Raw genomic sequence first — 16,274 nt, 5'->3', positions numbered from 1 at the left:
CACTACCTCCCTGTGAGGAGATGGAAGCTTGATTTTTAACCCAGAGGAAATTGATAAGAAATTGTTTGAATGGGTTCGTTTCCCAGGCATCTCAATTGAATATTTTGATAAGAAGTTTCTAATGAATTTAGATGGTTGTGTGGGTAAGGTTATCAAAATCGATACCACAACGGTGCAAGCAATTCGAGGTAAGTTTGCTTGGGTCTGTATTGAAATATATTTGATTGGGCATGATGCATGATGCATAAGTATGTGCTATATTACAAGTGTTTTAAAATGTTCCAAGTGCTCTTGATCATCTTGAGCTTGAGTAATCCTTGTTTTTTTATCCCAAAGTCTTCATGTGGTCTTCAAGCTTCAAGTCTCCGTGCTCCAATTCATTTCTTCGGTCTTGGGTTTGGCCTTTGATTCATGTCTTGATCACTTTGGTTGCCCTGTTCTCTCGACTAGATTTACTTATTCACTAAGCTTGATCTAATTAGGACATTTCTTAAACAAGGCATTAGTACCTTGTATTTACAATCAAAATGATTTTGAGGGCTGATGTGACAATCTGCAATACAAAACATTAGAAATTTGACTACAGAATGTTTTTGATCAATTGAAAATGTTTAGTCATTTGATGGTAATAATCTCATAATCATCCCTTAATATGCACCATCTCCATTCACATGTAGGCATTCAAACATGTTTTTTGGTAGAGGCATTCCAAATATTAAAAACCATGTCCACCCCTACATCAATCTGTAAATGTAAAACAAGTTTTACCTGCTGTAGGAATAATTTTAAAATCAGAAAAGAGGAGGAAATGGGTTCAGTCAGCCGCAACCATGAATAGCTGGCATAAGCTTGGTGGGAGTTGACTAATGAACATATCAATTTCCTATTCACTACCACTGATGCAGATTTTAGGGAATCATTCCTTCAAGCCACAGCTTTGATATGCACTTAAGCCACAATAGCTATCTTGCTTCTCCTTTTACCTGCTCACTTCAAATATGGTGGTGGTCTCTCATTTACTGTGCTGATTCAATTGACAATGGGACAGGGCCTGCTCTTCTTTTCCTTCACCGATGACTTTGGTTCTGAAAGACAACATTTGCAGAAAGAACATTTTAGTCAAGTCCACAAAGAGCAAAGAAATAAGATTTCGTAGAGAGAGATAGTGGCAATGAACTCATCTAGATTCATTAATCCTATTTTCATTGATGACCAGCACTAAGAAGTTCCAACTCATGGCAAAACCATGGCCATCTATGAAATAGGAAAAACACAAGTGTTCTAATAGTTGTGGGTATCAAAGATCATGGCTTTATATATATATATATATATATATATATATATATATATATATATAGATATATATATACTTGTAGTGGGAATCAGAGAGAACATACTTGATATCAGGGCCTTTGGCCTAGTCTTGAACAAAATGCGTTGACGAATAATGCCGACTACTTCCAGTTCTGTATTTGATGAAGCAGAAGAACCATTCTTCTCTGGCTCTATGTCCACTTTCTTTTTCTTCAGAACTACGAATGGCTTCTTCAAGGGTACTTTTGACCCTGTCAACTCATGATATCCAACGGTGAATGTGTACTTACCCTGAAGAACAAGAGCCAAAGAAAGAGTACCTCATTATCTTTAAACAATTCTAATAAGCCCCTCATAACCCAAGTGTACAAGCAAAAGAATAAGGGGAAAAACACAATATCACCTCCAGCTGCTGCAGGGGATCAAAGTGGAGAGAAAACAGATGGCAACCTCTTATTGGACAGTAACCACTACTCTGTTTACAGCAGAGGGGCAGAAGGGACAGTCCAGATGGCAGAAGAAGATTGGGTAGATGTGTAAGAGTTTGTTAGAATCTTTCGGTTATGTAAGGGAGGAGAAGGAAGTGTGGAAGGGGAGAAGAAAATACAAGCGAGTGCTTGAGGAAGAGGGAAACCACTGAAGAATGGCCTAGCCATTGTGCTGTTCCTGTTTATCTGAGTTTTCATTTTGTTTTCCTAATTTCAGAAGTATCTATCAGTTAGTAGAATCAGTTTGTATTCATCAGTAATATCCATTCAGGGTTGCTCAATGATATTTACTGCTACTACAATGCTGTTCTGCTGTTCTGAGTTCATAGTTATCAGGTGGTGATTCTTCTGTACTTGTTATTAGTAAGGGTTAATGGGGATTCTTTGAGGGTTCTATCAACTTCCAGTCAATAAATTGATGTATTCAAGGCAATCATTTTTAGTAGTTTTAAATAGAGGAACATCTAGCTTTAACCACATTGGATACATATTAGACTATAGCCAAAGCCATGGATTCTGCTACTCCACAGCTTAAATAAGTTCTTAAATTTGAGGAAACATAGATTCCAATGTCCTCTTTACATGTCTAGATTCAGCTTAATCAGAATTTGAAATATGACAAAACAGAATTCAAGGCAATAGGAATGGAAGAATCCAGGAACATATGGCAGCAACAACAACTCAGCTTTATTCCAACCAACTGGGTCGACTACGTGGAACTTTTCAAAACAATTGGGAATTGAGATCCACACAAGAAAAATAGAGAATAAAAGTGAAGAAACAAGATAAGAAAAAAGAGAAATGACTATAAGAGGAAAGATTAAAACCCAGGAGATCAGGAAATTTTCAACTACAGTAGGTTCTATGTAAGGTCATACTTGGTAAATGACCCAGACAATGCATGCCATTCTCCCAATGCAAGCTATAGTCATTTTAGGCCTGCTGCTAGCACCCAGTAGTTCTTTTTTCACCCAAATGAAGAAACTCGTGTCATTAGAGAAAATACTCCAAAATAAATTGATACTGTTTTTCTTCTTTTGGTTAATCAATTATACTTATTCTTCTAAAAAATATAGATCTACTTAAAGATGAAATACAAGGTTACATATCATTGCTGTACAAGTAAATATGAGTTAATTGTAATGGTTATTTAATGAGTAATCATTGGACAACTGACTCAATGTTTTGGCTTCAATTGGAATTATGGTTTGTTTTTTAATGTAAAACCTTTGATTTGACTTCATACAATAGAGGGCTTTTGGGTAATCAAAATTTCAAATTTAGGTCACAATGATCTTCTATTATCTTCTATAAAATGAACTATTGACATTCAAACCATAGAGAAAAAAATCTGTAAAATCTCGATTATCCAAAATACCCACTATTGTACCAAGATCAAAACAAAGATTTAGCCTGAATTGATTAACAAAACCATTAACTTAATTGTTGATGACAACTACTATTAACGATTCCTAGCATAACCATATTATGCTTTTTTCATAGAAAAAGACTTTTCTTAATTGGGATGAGGGACTTAAAAATGACACGTCAAACTCATCAAACAATCTTGAAGTCACAATCATTGACAACAATGGGTGCCAAATTCCATAAATCAGCTAGTATAGTCTAATCATTTCAAATTCTCGATCCATAATATGGAGACTCATTAGGAAATTATCACTAGATGGCTGTATTATCTATGACTAACTCCTCAAATCATTAGTTGACGCATGTAAACTGTCTAAGCAAGAACCTAGTTAGTATTTAGGGACACCAGTTCAACAAACGAAATACTCCAATTCGTGTACAAAGATCAATTCAGAAAGGGATTGAAGCCCAGACGAGAGATCTAAAGAAAGAAGCAAAATAGATAAACTTGCAATGAAAGAAAGAAAGCATTAAAACGGGATAAAGGGTTGCGAAGAGTTAACATTGCAGAGCAGCAGCAGAAACGAACATTATCTTTTCCTGGGCAACAAAAATTAATCTGACGAAGAATCAAATCTACCTCAGTGGAAGTATGGCAAAGGCATCCGATATCCAGATTCTGGAGACGATCCTGAACAAAGGGTTGGGCTTCGATCATACCTTGCAGTTCAACTATTGCCCACTCTGGGCAATTCCCTTCGCCACAGCTACACTTTACTTGGATCTGCATTTCTCTTTTCACCTATATCGCATAATAAGGCGTCAGAATTGAAATAAATGGAACGGAGCCGGTTAACAACACCAAAGAGAAAGCGCGGGATTTCCGAAGCTTTTTCCCGCCTCAATACAGCAAGGTTCGAATGACCGTTCCATGTCGCCATGTCGGTGGCTGGCGAAACCACCGACACGGAGACATATCGCGATATATCGGCCGAAATCAAACCTTAGGTCGTTGCTATTTCTATCGATTCTTACCTTGGAAACCTCAGTTAGAAGGGCGGTTTTCGCTTGCAGGTGTGAGTTTGAGAGAGATATGAGAGCGGCAAAGAGGTCGCAGAGATGAGAGCGGCAGACAGATCGCAGAGATGAAAGATAAGAAGAGAGATCGCAGAGATGAAAGAACACAAGATTCTTCTTCAAATCTCAGACTCCGTCGCCGTCGCCGCCATGGCTTCCGTCACCGGTCACCGGTCACCACCATCGTTTTTTCCATCACCGCCGTAGTTTATTCCCTTCTCTCAGAGTCTCTCTACGATCTGCGGTGTGGACCGTGTGGTTCAAATGTGGAGAGACATAACCGACCCTCTCTTTTTTTCTCCTCTCTCTCTCCTCGATATTTTAGATATTATCAAATTTCAAATTTTAAACTTTTGATATTTTCGAAATTTATCACTGAAATATCAGATTTTTCATAAATATATCGTGATATTTTGACGATTTATCGTCGATTTTTTGTAAATATTGCATCAATGTTCTATTTTGTGTTGGATTCTTCCGATAGGGCGGCATATCGCCGACTTCTTGTTCCATGCAATTCATCACTTTACATATTTGAAATTAAGATCTTCTTCTCGTCTTAGGAGCACAAAGTGGGCCCTATTGTGCTTTTGTGGTTGGGAAGCCATCGGGGAGCACAATGCTCCCCATCGAGGTTGCTAATCCCAACTCATTTGAAATGTCCATAATACCCTTCAATTGTTTTGACTAGGCTTTGGGTGTTAATAAAGGCTTCAACTTCAGTGCTACACGTACTATCATGCCAACGTTCAAGATCGAGATTTTAATCTCGACCGTTGGCAACAGATGTTGTGCATTTTTATGCGCAACATTCAAGTCTTTTCCATCAATAAAACCTGTCACCCAAACCGGACCAAAATCACCTAGAGCTTGACTTGAGCTCGGTTGATTTTTTTTTTACCTGAAGGATGGGTTTAGGTTACAAAATGACTAGTCCTAACAATGTCGAGTAGGATTCTCTAGCCAACTTGGCCCAACCATACCCGGCCGTATGTTAATTTAGTCAAATGTTTGATAAAAAGACATAATAAATATATAAATTGATTTTGAATAGTTATTTAACAAAGTATTTCACTATATCAATAGATTAACCCAGTACCAACGGAGGTTGGTCCAAGTGATAAGCAACTTGGTCCGCTTAAGCAAGGTTCCGGTATCGAATCCTTGTGGATGCAACAAATCCCCTCTGGGAGACTCACCCACCACAGCCAGGTGTGCGACGGGGTCGAACACGGGTTTATAAACCTGGGTTAGCAACCAAAAAAAAAAATAGATTAACCCAGTTGTTTACAGATTCACATCCTATGAAGGAATTGTAGAGAATTGTAGGGAAAAGAATTACAGAGGATGTGGATCCGTTGGTAAACTTTATAACTAATAAGATTTAAACCTCACTCGTGGTGCTGCTAACCCATGCATTCTATTTTGTTTTCAGGATTAAAAATCAGAGTCAAGTTAGGGTAAACCACGTCTAACCTGACCCTCTTAAAATAAATAATACTGATTGAGCTTAGAATTCTTACCCTACTAACTTGACCCTATAAAAATAAATGAGACTGATTGAGCTTAGAATTCCCAACACAAGGTAGGGTTTGAGTTTGTGGTTCTCAAACCTTGATAGTGCTAGGTAGGGTGTGGATTAGCTAACCAGGACCCTATTAAGATACATTAGGAAGGGTCAAGCATAGAAGAACCTTGATTGGGTAAGGATTGACCAGAACCAACCCGACCCGTTCATAACCCTGTGAGCAGAGTTGGCGGACCATGGACATTGCCCATGAACGACGGGCAACAGCCAATTTCTATTTACATCAGAAACTAAAAATCATTAGTCACGCCAACACAAGTTTGCTTTAGTGGTAAGACCAACACTTCTTAGTAAAAAGTTCGTGAGTTCGAACTCTCACCAAGTCATAGGCAAGGGTATATTATGTCGCAAAAAAATTGACATGTCGCTTAAGGGTTTCATGAAACCGACATCGAAACAACGGTAACCAAAACTCGCCGAAAAATTATCGAACCAGCAAAATATCACAAAAATTAAAGATTTCACCACCGGCATCTATCTATTACAACTCTTTTATCCGACTCCGACTCTCATCGCTATTTTTTGCCAACATTTTGAACCTTGAATACATAATATCCTTGTCCAAAAAAAACAAAAAATTCATTAGCCTCTAACGCTGGATTGATTATTACCTTAATGCTGGAAATCATGTACAGAGTTTTAGAGAAGAGGAATATGAGAGAGACAATATATTAAAGATGATTTGGGAGCGCTACTATTCCAGATTGGTGTGACGGGATCGAATGGCCTCTGGGTTCTGACCAAGAACCTCGGCCAATCTAAACACCACCATCTCGAACAACACGAACATCACTCCTTCATATAAGCTTCCCATCGGAAGCAATTGCCGTGAACCTCCCCTGCTCAACTGATCATCAGGCTGAGAATGATCGTCTGCCATGGTCTGTGCTGGAAGAAAAGCAATCGCAGTGGCGTAACGTGAAGCTGACCCAGATTTGGGCTGAGCCGTGAGGAGCAGCACATGAGCACCATTGACACGAGCCACACTGCAGATGGCATCCACTGTAGAGAACCCACCTGGGCCGGCAGAAGCAACAAGGAGATCCTGCGATGAGATGGGAGGTGTGGTCATGTCACCGACGCAGTGCGCAGAGAGGCCCAGATGAGCGAGACGCATGCACAAGGCTTTGAGCATCAGACCTTCACGACCCACGCCGTGCACGAACACACGGCCGCCTCTGGCTGCCGTCGCTGCGATTTCTTCCACCGCTACCTCCAGCGCCGATCGTTCTTCAGTTGCACGCGATAACACGGATTGTATCTGATTGCATATCTCAGATGCCATGGCTGACATTGAATCGTTCTTCTCCACCATTTTGCTTATCGATTATTCACTGTTCACCACTTCTCCAGAAATATTTCCTTCCAGCCACAAACTCCTTTGCTTTCCCATCTTCTTATCCTCTTCTCAGCTCAGGTATTAAATTAATTTATCGCAAAATGTGGTTAAACTTAAATATCTCCCATCAACCGGGCCCATCCTTCGCTTCGCGCGAGAGGTAAAAACCCTACCCTTCATGCAAAATCTTTCAAAGCCCATATCGACAAGCAAAATTGGAACTTTGGGCCTCCATTCTTGGAATGGGCTTCCCACCGAAGCACAACAGTCAGGGAATAAAAAGGTCAACTGACATTTTGGTAATTTTTGCAATTTGTTTTTCTTTAAGTATCATGTTTGTAAATATGATACTTTGTAAATCCAGGGAATATAAATGTAATTTTCTATAATCAGTAATTTGGCGCGGTTCCATTTTTATCTAAACCGACAGCTAGCTAAGCCTATAACCCATAACCCTAATGTGCTCTATATTAATATTTATTTGTTCTTGTACAAATGTAATCGTGATGCGGCTTAAGGATTGGCCCGTGATAAAGGCTTCGGTAAAAATAATAATAATAATAATAAAATAAAAAATAAAAGAAAAGTTCCGACACCTCATTTTGAAAGAACCTCTATCACATGGCTACAAGTTCTTAAATTGTTGCCATCCTGGTATCTCTAGGCTTTGTATAGAGTTAATACTCAACTCAATATAAAGGATAAGTTTCTGAATTCAAATAATTCTAACTCTCAAACATTAATGATAAAGTAATAATATAATGTCTCTGGCCGACCTAGTAAAGCTTGTCTTGTGTGTGTGTGATTTCTTAAAATTTTATCCATATTCCCTAATTCCTTTAATTTTTCCGCTGCGTTAGGTTAGTTTTCTTCCCAGCATGAGAGAGGAAAAAACCCACCCTTCATGCAAAATCTTGTCAAAGCCCATTTCAAAAAGCAAAATTGGAACTTTGGGCCTCCATACTTGGAATGGGCTTCCAAACAAAAAACTAATCTATCAATCCCTAAAAATTTTCAACTGACTTCTCTCTCAGTTTTTTTTCCTATTTGTTTTTTCTCTATAAACGTAGGTCAAAGGATTTTTGTAAAAAAAAATACTTATTAGGTAATCCAGGAAATAAAAATGTTATTTTCTAATAAAAAGTAACTCTTGCGATCCCTATTTCATTCTCTTATCTCCACTCCTTTATCCTCTTTTTTCCTATTTATTCTCTTCCCCTATAACCCTCCTAGAGGAAAAGGGTAAAAAAATCTACTCCACAATTAAGTTTCTATCTCTTTCTCAATTTATTCAGTTGGTTTCTTTTTTTATTAATTTGTAAAAGTTCTTTTTAAGTTGATGTTATATTCTATGTTTATGTATTTCTTCACGCAATTTTGCGTTATTGATTTTGTACTATGAATAAAAAAAAATTAAAATTAAAATAAAATAAAATGAAATAAAGCAATACCTAAAAGATTTTGTTCCGTTTGCATCTAACTTTTTAGGGTGAAGTCATGATACCTCTTTTATATGGTTGCTTTAATTTACCTATATTTTGAGAGAAAATCATTCTTAATAATTTATCATTTTTTTAAAGATGTTGGGGCCCAACTCAATATAAGTGGGTCTAGTCTTTAATTTAATAAAATAATTCTAACTCTCAAACCATAATGATAAGGTTACCAAAAAAAAAAAACCATAATGATAAAGTAATAATATAATATATATATACAACTTCATACCGTTGCTTTACATTTACTAAAAATATTTTATAAAGTGATAAAATTGCAAGCTAAACTCGGTCAACCTAGTCACAGATTCAACCTTTAACTTCATAAGTATCCAATCTTGTCACCTTACAAGAGGATCAATTGACTTAAAACAAAATCGACAACCAGAGCACTTCATGGAGAAGCAACTTCAATCCCATGACTCACCTTGCTTAAATAACTGCCAATCCCCCAGGCCTTCCAAATAGAGAAGAGTCTGGCTGGGTTGAGCTTTGCAAAACCTTTGACCAAGACCCTATCATTGATTATAATTTATTATTATTATTGCCCTACATTTACCAAGAATAGAGGAATACGGTTGGCTAGACAGCACATATCAGGTCAAATGCTCAACCTTAATTTGAACCTTATCCGAAACTTGCATTCTCCTGGTCCCAAATGCAACATGAGACATCGTCTCTATTTGGAATTCAAATCATCTGCAGTGCCCAAGTGAGCGGCCATCCAGCAACTATCTCTCGAAGAGTGCCAAGTGCCCTCTCTGAATTTTCAACCCATGGATTATAATATTTTTAAAATGGCCTAATTATTTTATTCATCAACCAAATCAAGCTGTAAATAATCCAGTGGTTGAAAATTCATAAAGCAGAGGACACATGGCCCACATTGACACTTGGCCGCTGGGTTGGCGTTGTAGAGGATTTGAATCCCGCGGTTTGCCCTCTCTATCTGGCCTATAAATAGGCCTTGTACAATTGTCCATTTGGACGGAAAGCAAAGATCCATTGTAATACAAAGGGAGAAACTGTCAATTCTAGTTTCTCTCTTGAATTGATCTCTACAGGCAACATCTCCATTCTCTGTACCTTGCGCTTAGAGATGCCTCAGGGAAAGCTTGAAGTTCTTCTCGTCGGGGCGAAAGGCCTCGAGAACACTGAGTTTCTAGGTATGTATGTCATCGCAACTCTAAGACCAGGTCTGACTCGATCGAGACATATTTGTTTTCTCTTTTTTATTCCAAATTCGCTTAGATCTGTGATGCTTCTTTATAAATTCTGAAAGAATATTCAAGCACAAAGATAGATTGTAAATAACCTGTTTGATCTCAATTTCTTCAAATCTTCGTCTACTTTATCTCAATTTTGTCATATTTACTCTATTTTATACAGCTGTTGAATTCTCTGTTCCAAGACGTTCTCAACTCTAGAGATCATCGCAATGTGGATGATTTAGGTTCTTTAGAAACTCTTACGCGATTCGAGTTGTTTCCAAGAAATTAATCTAGTTCATTGGATATTTAATTTGATGTCTCGCGGCTGATCGATCTATTCACTGTTTAACTTACGAACCAGCATGATTCATGGAATTTTCAAGCTATAACTTCCTTAAATCTTGACTTGAACAAGTTTTTCCTCACCCCCTCTCTAATCGTCTCGATCGTTTTGACAAGTTTTGAATGTTTTCGATTTCGAGCAGCTAAAATGGACCCCTACGTAATCCTCCTTTGCCGTACTCAGGAGCAGAAGAGCAGCGTTGCGCAAGGTGAGAGAATTTCTATCTGCTTTGCATTCTACTTAATTTGTTTATATGAACTGCGTATGCCTGATAACCGGTATGAATGTATGATATGCACAGAGAACATCTTTCCACATTAATTTTGTCAAAATTTTTTATTTTCTGCTTGAAACTATAACTGTGAATGAATTGAAGTAGGGTCGTTATGATCTTCTTGACTGCTGACAGCGAAGCATGGTCGATGCAGGCAAAGGAAGTGAACCTCATTGGAACGAAAGCTTTGTGTTTACCGTGTCTGACGGTGTTTCAGAACTCAACCTTAAAATAATGGACAGCGATTATGGCGAGGATGATTTCGTAGGAGAAGCTACGTGAGTAACAGTCCCACTTAGAACAATGTTAAATTTTTATAATGGAGTTAAAAAGATATCATGCCCTATTTATGCTTTCTGGAAGCAAAAGCCCTATTTATGCTTTCTACATGGTTTCTACTGGTCATCGGATTATGTTTCTCTTAATTGCTAGGATTAGTGTCGATCTCCTGCTTTATGCTTTGATAAAAAAACAAAACAAAGAGGATATCATGCTTGATACAAGATTTTCAAGATTACTCTTGAGAGTTGAGATCATTCATGAAAACTAAATATTTTAGAATTTTCAGGATTTGAGTTCATATCGATTCTCGATCCCTTACAATTTTCTATGACCCCACGTGGACCTCCTTCCTAACATATGGTGCAGAGGTGTGAGGGGAGCACCAACCTTACTCTGATGGATGGAAGATTCAAACTCTATGCTAACATCATGATAGATTTACCATCCATGCATAAATGGAGAATATCATGGTTTTCCATCCTTGATCGTCCACTAAAATGAACTGATCAATTTTTTTTCCATTTCTTAACATTTGTCTAGGGGATAATAGAAGCATTTATTCAAAAGAATGCGAACATGTCTAGACTTTTGAAATGCAAAACTCCAATAAAAGACAAGGGAATGTAAACTGACCGATGAGTTATACTCATAATTGACCTGGTCTTCTTCGTAAAAGAGACTAGAAATTAAGGAAAGTTTCTTCATGTGAGACACAACTAATGAACAATTAATTTTCACAAACAGACTAGACATAAATAATGTAGCGAGTAGAACGACGGTTCTATATTTTCTTGTTGGCGTGAGATGGGCATATTCCTTTTACTTTTACATTTTCAATCTGTGGTTCTGATAGTTTACTCAAATCGAGTTTATTCTTGTTGTGTATTGCAGTATTCCCCTGGAGCCAGTGTTCTTGGAAGGAAATCTCCCGCCAACACCATACAATGTGGTCAAGGACCAGGAATATCGTGGAGAGATTAGGATTGGTCTTACATTTACTCCAGAGGTATTTGCTATTTTAGTATTTATTGACATCCCAAAACATAGGGTTTCTTCTACAGCCATACATACAAGGTTACCCATGCACACAAACTGCATTAACACGGGGCATATTTCTTGTTTAGTTGGTTAATCAGATAGATATCGAAAGACAAAACGATAATCCACATGAAAGATCATGCACGTTCCACCCTGATAAGGTCAATAGTGCTTGGGAGCAATGCACGGCTCAGATGCATTCTGCATTCTGGGGTTCAGATCAAATCTGGACTGTTAAATGAACACTTCACTCAACAGTCCACATTTGCTCTGGACTTCAAAATGCATCTAGGCCTTTGACTGCTGGAAGCACTGATACCTTAATCTTAAGGAGAGTGACATGGGGGGAATGCCTAAACTGCATTCCTCACAAAACAAATTCCTTTTTTACTCCCTTCCTGTTCCTTCCCTTCACTTTAGACCAGAACTAATCTTAAGAATATTGTATGTCTTCTACGAGTCGTTCACCAGCGTTTAACTGAAATTTAGTTTCTTAACATTGACCACCAGAGTAATACCGAGCAGGGAGACAGCTATGGCGGATGGAATGGATCTTCTTACTAGAAAAGCACGCAACTAATTTCGCCTTTCACATCTGTGGCATCTGGGGCAGCTGACATTATCAAATATCACATTTGCAATTGCAATGATTCAACATAGTGTTCGATGCGATGGTTCTTTCTCTTCCCAGAAAAGAAGTCAGACGGTTCTTTCTTTGGACATAACTAGTTTTCAAATTTTACTATTAACAATAATTATTAATAAATATAATGCTGATGCATTTTGAGTTCAACCGATTCCCATGTCTCACTCTCCATCTATTGATCATAGTTCAAAAATAATGAGACCGACAACAGAACAAAAAAGCTTACTAGTAGCATCGTTTCTGTTGGGTCACTCAATGGTAGGACAAAGTATGTCAATTCCTCATAATGATACATACAGATCAAAGTCATCCGTTGCTGCAACATTATCAACAACGTCAATGTACCCAAGCATCGGGTAAATTTATGCTTTGTTAAGATTACACTCCTTTGGATGAAGGTGAATTCGATGAGCACAATACAAAAAAGAAAATCGACGTTTGAGTGATGAAAATATCATGCTTGAGCTATCTTACAGTCTATTTTCCAGTAAGTTACGTACGCCTGTTCATTGTCTACTAATTGGCTTACCTAACATTCTTTAGGGCCTTTCCCATTAGGTTGCTGCTGTAAGGCACCATCTCCGGAAGCCACCATAACACAATTTCCTTGAGATGCACATGTAGACTTCCCTGGAGACTGATGCTTAGCTGCCGGTTTCTCTGCTGAGCCAAACTGAAAGAAAGTCTCTCTCTGGCAACAGCCATCTGAGCCAAGATCTGGCAATGTGAAGCTCTTGTTCTGGTCCATGCTGACATTCTCTTGCATGTAATCCCCAATCACTAGATTTTCATCAACGGGAATTGCACCTGTGAGTGTCTTAAATGCAAATTCAAGGCAGGGATCTGGCCACAAGTCCCCAAATGGCAAGTCGATAGATGAACCCTCCTCTGGCTTCTCTATGGACTGTTTCTCACTGTCAAACTTCCTTGTGGTTACCCCTGTATTCTCTATGCACTGCTTCTCCCAGTCAGAAATTCTATTGGGTCCCTCTGGAGCAGCTTCATCATAGGTAGGCCTTCCACCTCCCATAGATGCATTTTCATCCAACTGTGGTACCACACCACCGCAAGTAAGAGATGTGGTTACTACTTCAGCAGCAGTCTTAAGTGGTTGGTCCACTGATTTAGATGTCCGATGATTCTGACAACTTGGGTTCACACCCGTCGCTGAATCTTTTTCAAGATTAGCAGGTTGCCTAGCCACCATCCGAAGGGTGCGTTCAGACATATCCAGGTCTGGTGTCAACTCCGCTTCAAGCCCAGCGAGCCGTTTTGAAGCCCTACGAGGCAATATGGTTTTTTCCCCATCTTGAGTACCAATTGTGCGAAGCTGTGCCCTGCTTTTACGCTTTCCAAGACTTTTCCCTGAAGGCTGCTTTTCTGGAGAGGCTTCAGTTGAACAAGCTGAAGTAAGCCCATTTTCAGCATGGAGTATTTTTTGTTCCATGTTCTCCATGCCTTCAGATTCTTGTTGAGCGCTGGTCCCTGGTTCAGAGCCACCCCCATCCGCAGAATGCAGTTGCTTTGAAGGAGCTGAAATAAGACCTTTTTCATCACACAGCATCTTCTCTTCCGCATTCTCCAAGGCTTCATGTTCTGGGGCTCCACCAATCAGTTCAGTACTTCCTCCATTCTCTGAAGAATGTTTCATTGCAAAGACATCTGCTTCACGAGACAAAAATTTATCTTTTTCACCACTGCTAACCTTGTCTGGTGTACTCTCTGATTCTTGGGCTGCATTTGTCACTTTTGAGTTTCCCCCATCTACAGAATTGAGTTTTTCCAAGGGCTGCCCACCTTGAGAGACAACTGCAGGAGCCGAAATGAACCCAGCTTCAGCAAGGTCAATCTTCCGTTCCACGTCATTAATGCCTTTAAATTCTTGGTGATCAATATTCATTTGAGAGGTCACCCCATCTAAATGGTAAAGCAGAGTATTATCAGAACTCAGAAGCAAGGAATTTCTATATCCTCCCATATCAACTAGAGAAAATATAACTAGAAAACAACTTCAGCTGTAATTTTGCTAATTGAAAATTAGTTATAAAAGTTGTATTGCAAATAGTCAATGTAAATTTTAATCAACGCTTTTACTTCTAATTAAATTCACAATTCCTGTCATTCTCATTCATTAATCTCATTTTACTTCATACCTAACCGAAAGAGTGAATAACAAGTCCTAGAAAAGAGCACCAGTCAGATTTCTTCCAATTGACCAAGTTTTCCAGAGTCTAACAAACAAGGGCTTTTGATCTCCCATCCTCTGAGGACGCCTAGTCTTGTTAAGGTAAAACAGGAGGCACTTGTAAAGCAGTGTGTGGATTTTTAAAGTCTGACATCTTAGGCGTTTCTTTGCATCTCATAAACCGTTTCCACATTAATGAATTCAATCATATAAACAAGGTAGGGTCTCCATTCTTTTCCCCGCACAAATACTTCCAAGATGACCCAAATTAAAAATAGCTGGGGGTAGGGATGATTTCTTCTTCTTTTTTTTTTTTTTTTTTTTTTTTTTTTTTTTTGGGGGGGGGGGGGGGGCAACAGAGAAGTCACGGAAATTTACACTCACCTAAAGAAAAGAAGGGCAGTGATAAGCACTTCTCCACCACAGAGGAGGATTCCAAGATCACTTCATCATCTACTGCTTTACTCAATATTGAGCTCTGGCCTGCGAAGAGGGATCTCCTTGTTGCACTGTCAGCTATTTTATGCTTTTTTGCTGCAGTAAGTGGCTACAAGAAAGGAAACCAGTTATAGTGGTTAGAAGTGTATAATACTAGAGGCTGCAATTCTTGATCCAGCTGTCCAACATCCCAACTTCAGTCAGAGGTCAACTAAACCCACTCACCACAGACCTGCTGATACATATTTCTAAACTAACATCTAGGTTTCTCTTTCCAGTTCACGGGTTGACAGGTTCAAAATAACAGGCAGAAAGTCTAGGAATCGGGTATCAGACTGAATCTCAGACACTAGATGGATTAGCTCGGATTTGAATGTCCTATTCCTAATAGTCGAGTGCTAATGCACTCAGCCAGTATGGAGCCAAACCAGCTCCTGTCCTCACAAGTGATTTTTCAGGTCACAAAGAACGGAAACTAGGGAAAACTGGCTCCTGGGACTTTGTGATTGTTTTGGAGGCAAAAAGCCGAACAGACAAATTGACTGACCGAAATGGGATTGGGGTAGATAGGTAGCACCAGCCCAGTAATAGAACGAGACAAAGTAGATTGTTCAGGTAAAATTGCATTCCTGGCTGTTTGATGCGAGACAAAATATCTATACATATATAAAATAAAATATCATTTGGTTGTTTTCCTCAAAGACAACTTCTGTGCAAAGATGGCTACCATTACACAAACTTTTTTTTTGTTGGAATACTACTCTTTGATTTGGCTGTCTAATTTCTATTGTCAACCATGGAGAGCTTTTAGTACTCCACAGGTTTCTACTACTCTTATAAATTAGCCTTCAGAAAAGAAGAACCCACTGCTGAAAGCTTCCACCCGAGGGGGGGGGGGGGGAGGGATTTTCCTGCACAGCCTAATCCCAGCAATTTTCGCTGAGAAGCTGTTCTACAACTCTGGACCACTGACCATTGCGCCAAGGTCCACCCCCTAAATAGCCTCCAGAATTAGTTTGAAATTGCCAAGCCATTGAGAACCTAGAGACTTTTGAAAAAGCTTTATACTCTTGTACAATTTCAGCTGTAACATTCAACAGGAGAATTAAAATCATTGACTTTTCTTTTCTTGAAGGGTAGCAATTTTATAGACTGGTTTTAGTGACATTATAACATTTCTTTATCTCTAA

The 16,274-nt window shown here is 38.8% G+C and overlaps 3 protein-coding genes across 4 annotated transcripts in view; 1 reads left to right on the top strand and 2 right to left on the bottom strand.

Annotated features, from left to right (window-relative positions):
- Nucleotides 1-1,015: 1,015 nt before the first annotated feature.
- On the bottom strand, nt 1,016-4,510 carry LOC149030106 (chromosome transmission fidelity-like protein). Its single transcript, XM_089152223.1, has 4 exons — nt 4,206-4,510; nt 3,811-3,972; nt 1,398-1,605; nt 1,016-1,085 (listed from the first exon to the last, which is right to left on the bottom strand). The coding sequence occupies exons 2-4, from the start codon at nt 3,958-3,960 to the stop codon at nt 1,030-1,032; spliced, it is 414 nt and encodes a 137-aa protein (XP_089008349.1). The 5' UTR covers nt 3,961-3,972; nt 4,206-4,510; the 3' UTR covers nt 1,016-1,029.
- Nucleotides 4,511-9,668: 5,158 nt separating this feature from the next.
- LOC149030105 (elicitor-responsive protein 3-like) lies at nt 9,669-12,509 on the top strand. The gene is made up of 5 exons (XM_089142422.1): nt 9,669-9,833; nt 10,364-10,429; nt 10,650-10,773; nt 11,669-11,783; nt 12,326-12,509. Exons 1-5 carry the CDS (start codon nt 9,767-9,769, stop codon nt 12,377-12,379), a joined length of 426 nt encoding a protein of 141 aa, XP_088998548.1. The 5' UTR covers nt 9,669-9,766; the 3' UTR covers nt 12,380-12,509.
- Nucleotides 12,510-12,596: 87 nt separating this feature from the next.
- Nucleotides 12,597-16,274, bottom strand: part of MBD13 (methyl-CPG-binding domain protein 13) — a 28,329-nt gene continuing 24,651 nt past the window's right edge. For both annotated transcript variants that reach the window (XM_089142420.1, XM_089142421.1), the window contains 2 exons: nt 15,031-15,193; nt 12,597-14,378 (listed from right to left, as the gene is read on the bottom strand). In XM_089142420.1, the coding sequence (XP_088998546.1) occupies nt 12,991-14,378; nt 15,031-15,193 (1,551 nt within the window). In that variant the 3' untranslated portion in view covers nt 12,597-12,990. The remainder of the gene's footprint in view (nt 14,379-15,030; nt 15,194-16,274) is intronic.

This window comes from Hakea prostrata, chromosome 1 (genome assembly GCF_041222555.1).
Source record: "Hakea prostrata isolate BN-2017 chromosome 1, UWA_Hpros_2, whole genome shotgun sequence".
Lineage (NCBI taxonomy): Eukaryota > Viridiplantae > Streptophyta > Magnoliopsida > Proteales > Proteaceae > Hakea > Hakea prostrata.
This window is presented reverse-complemented; position numbering and strand designations above follow the sequence as displayed.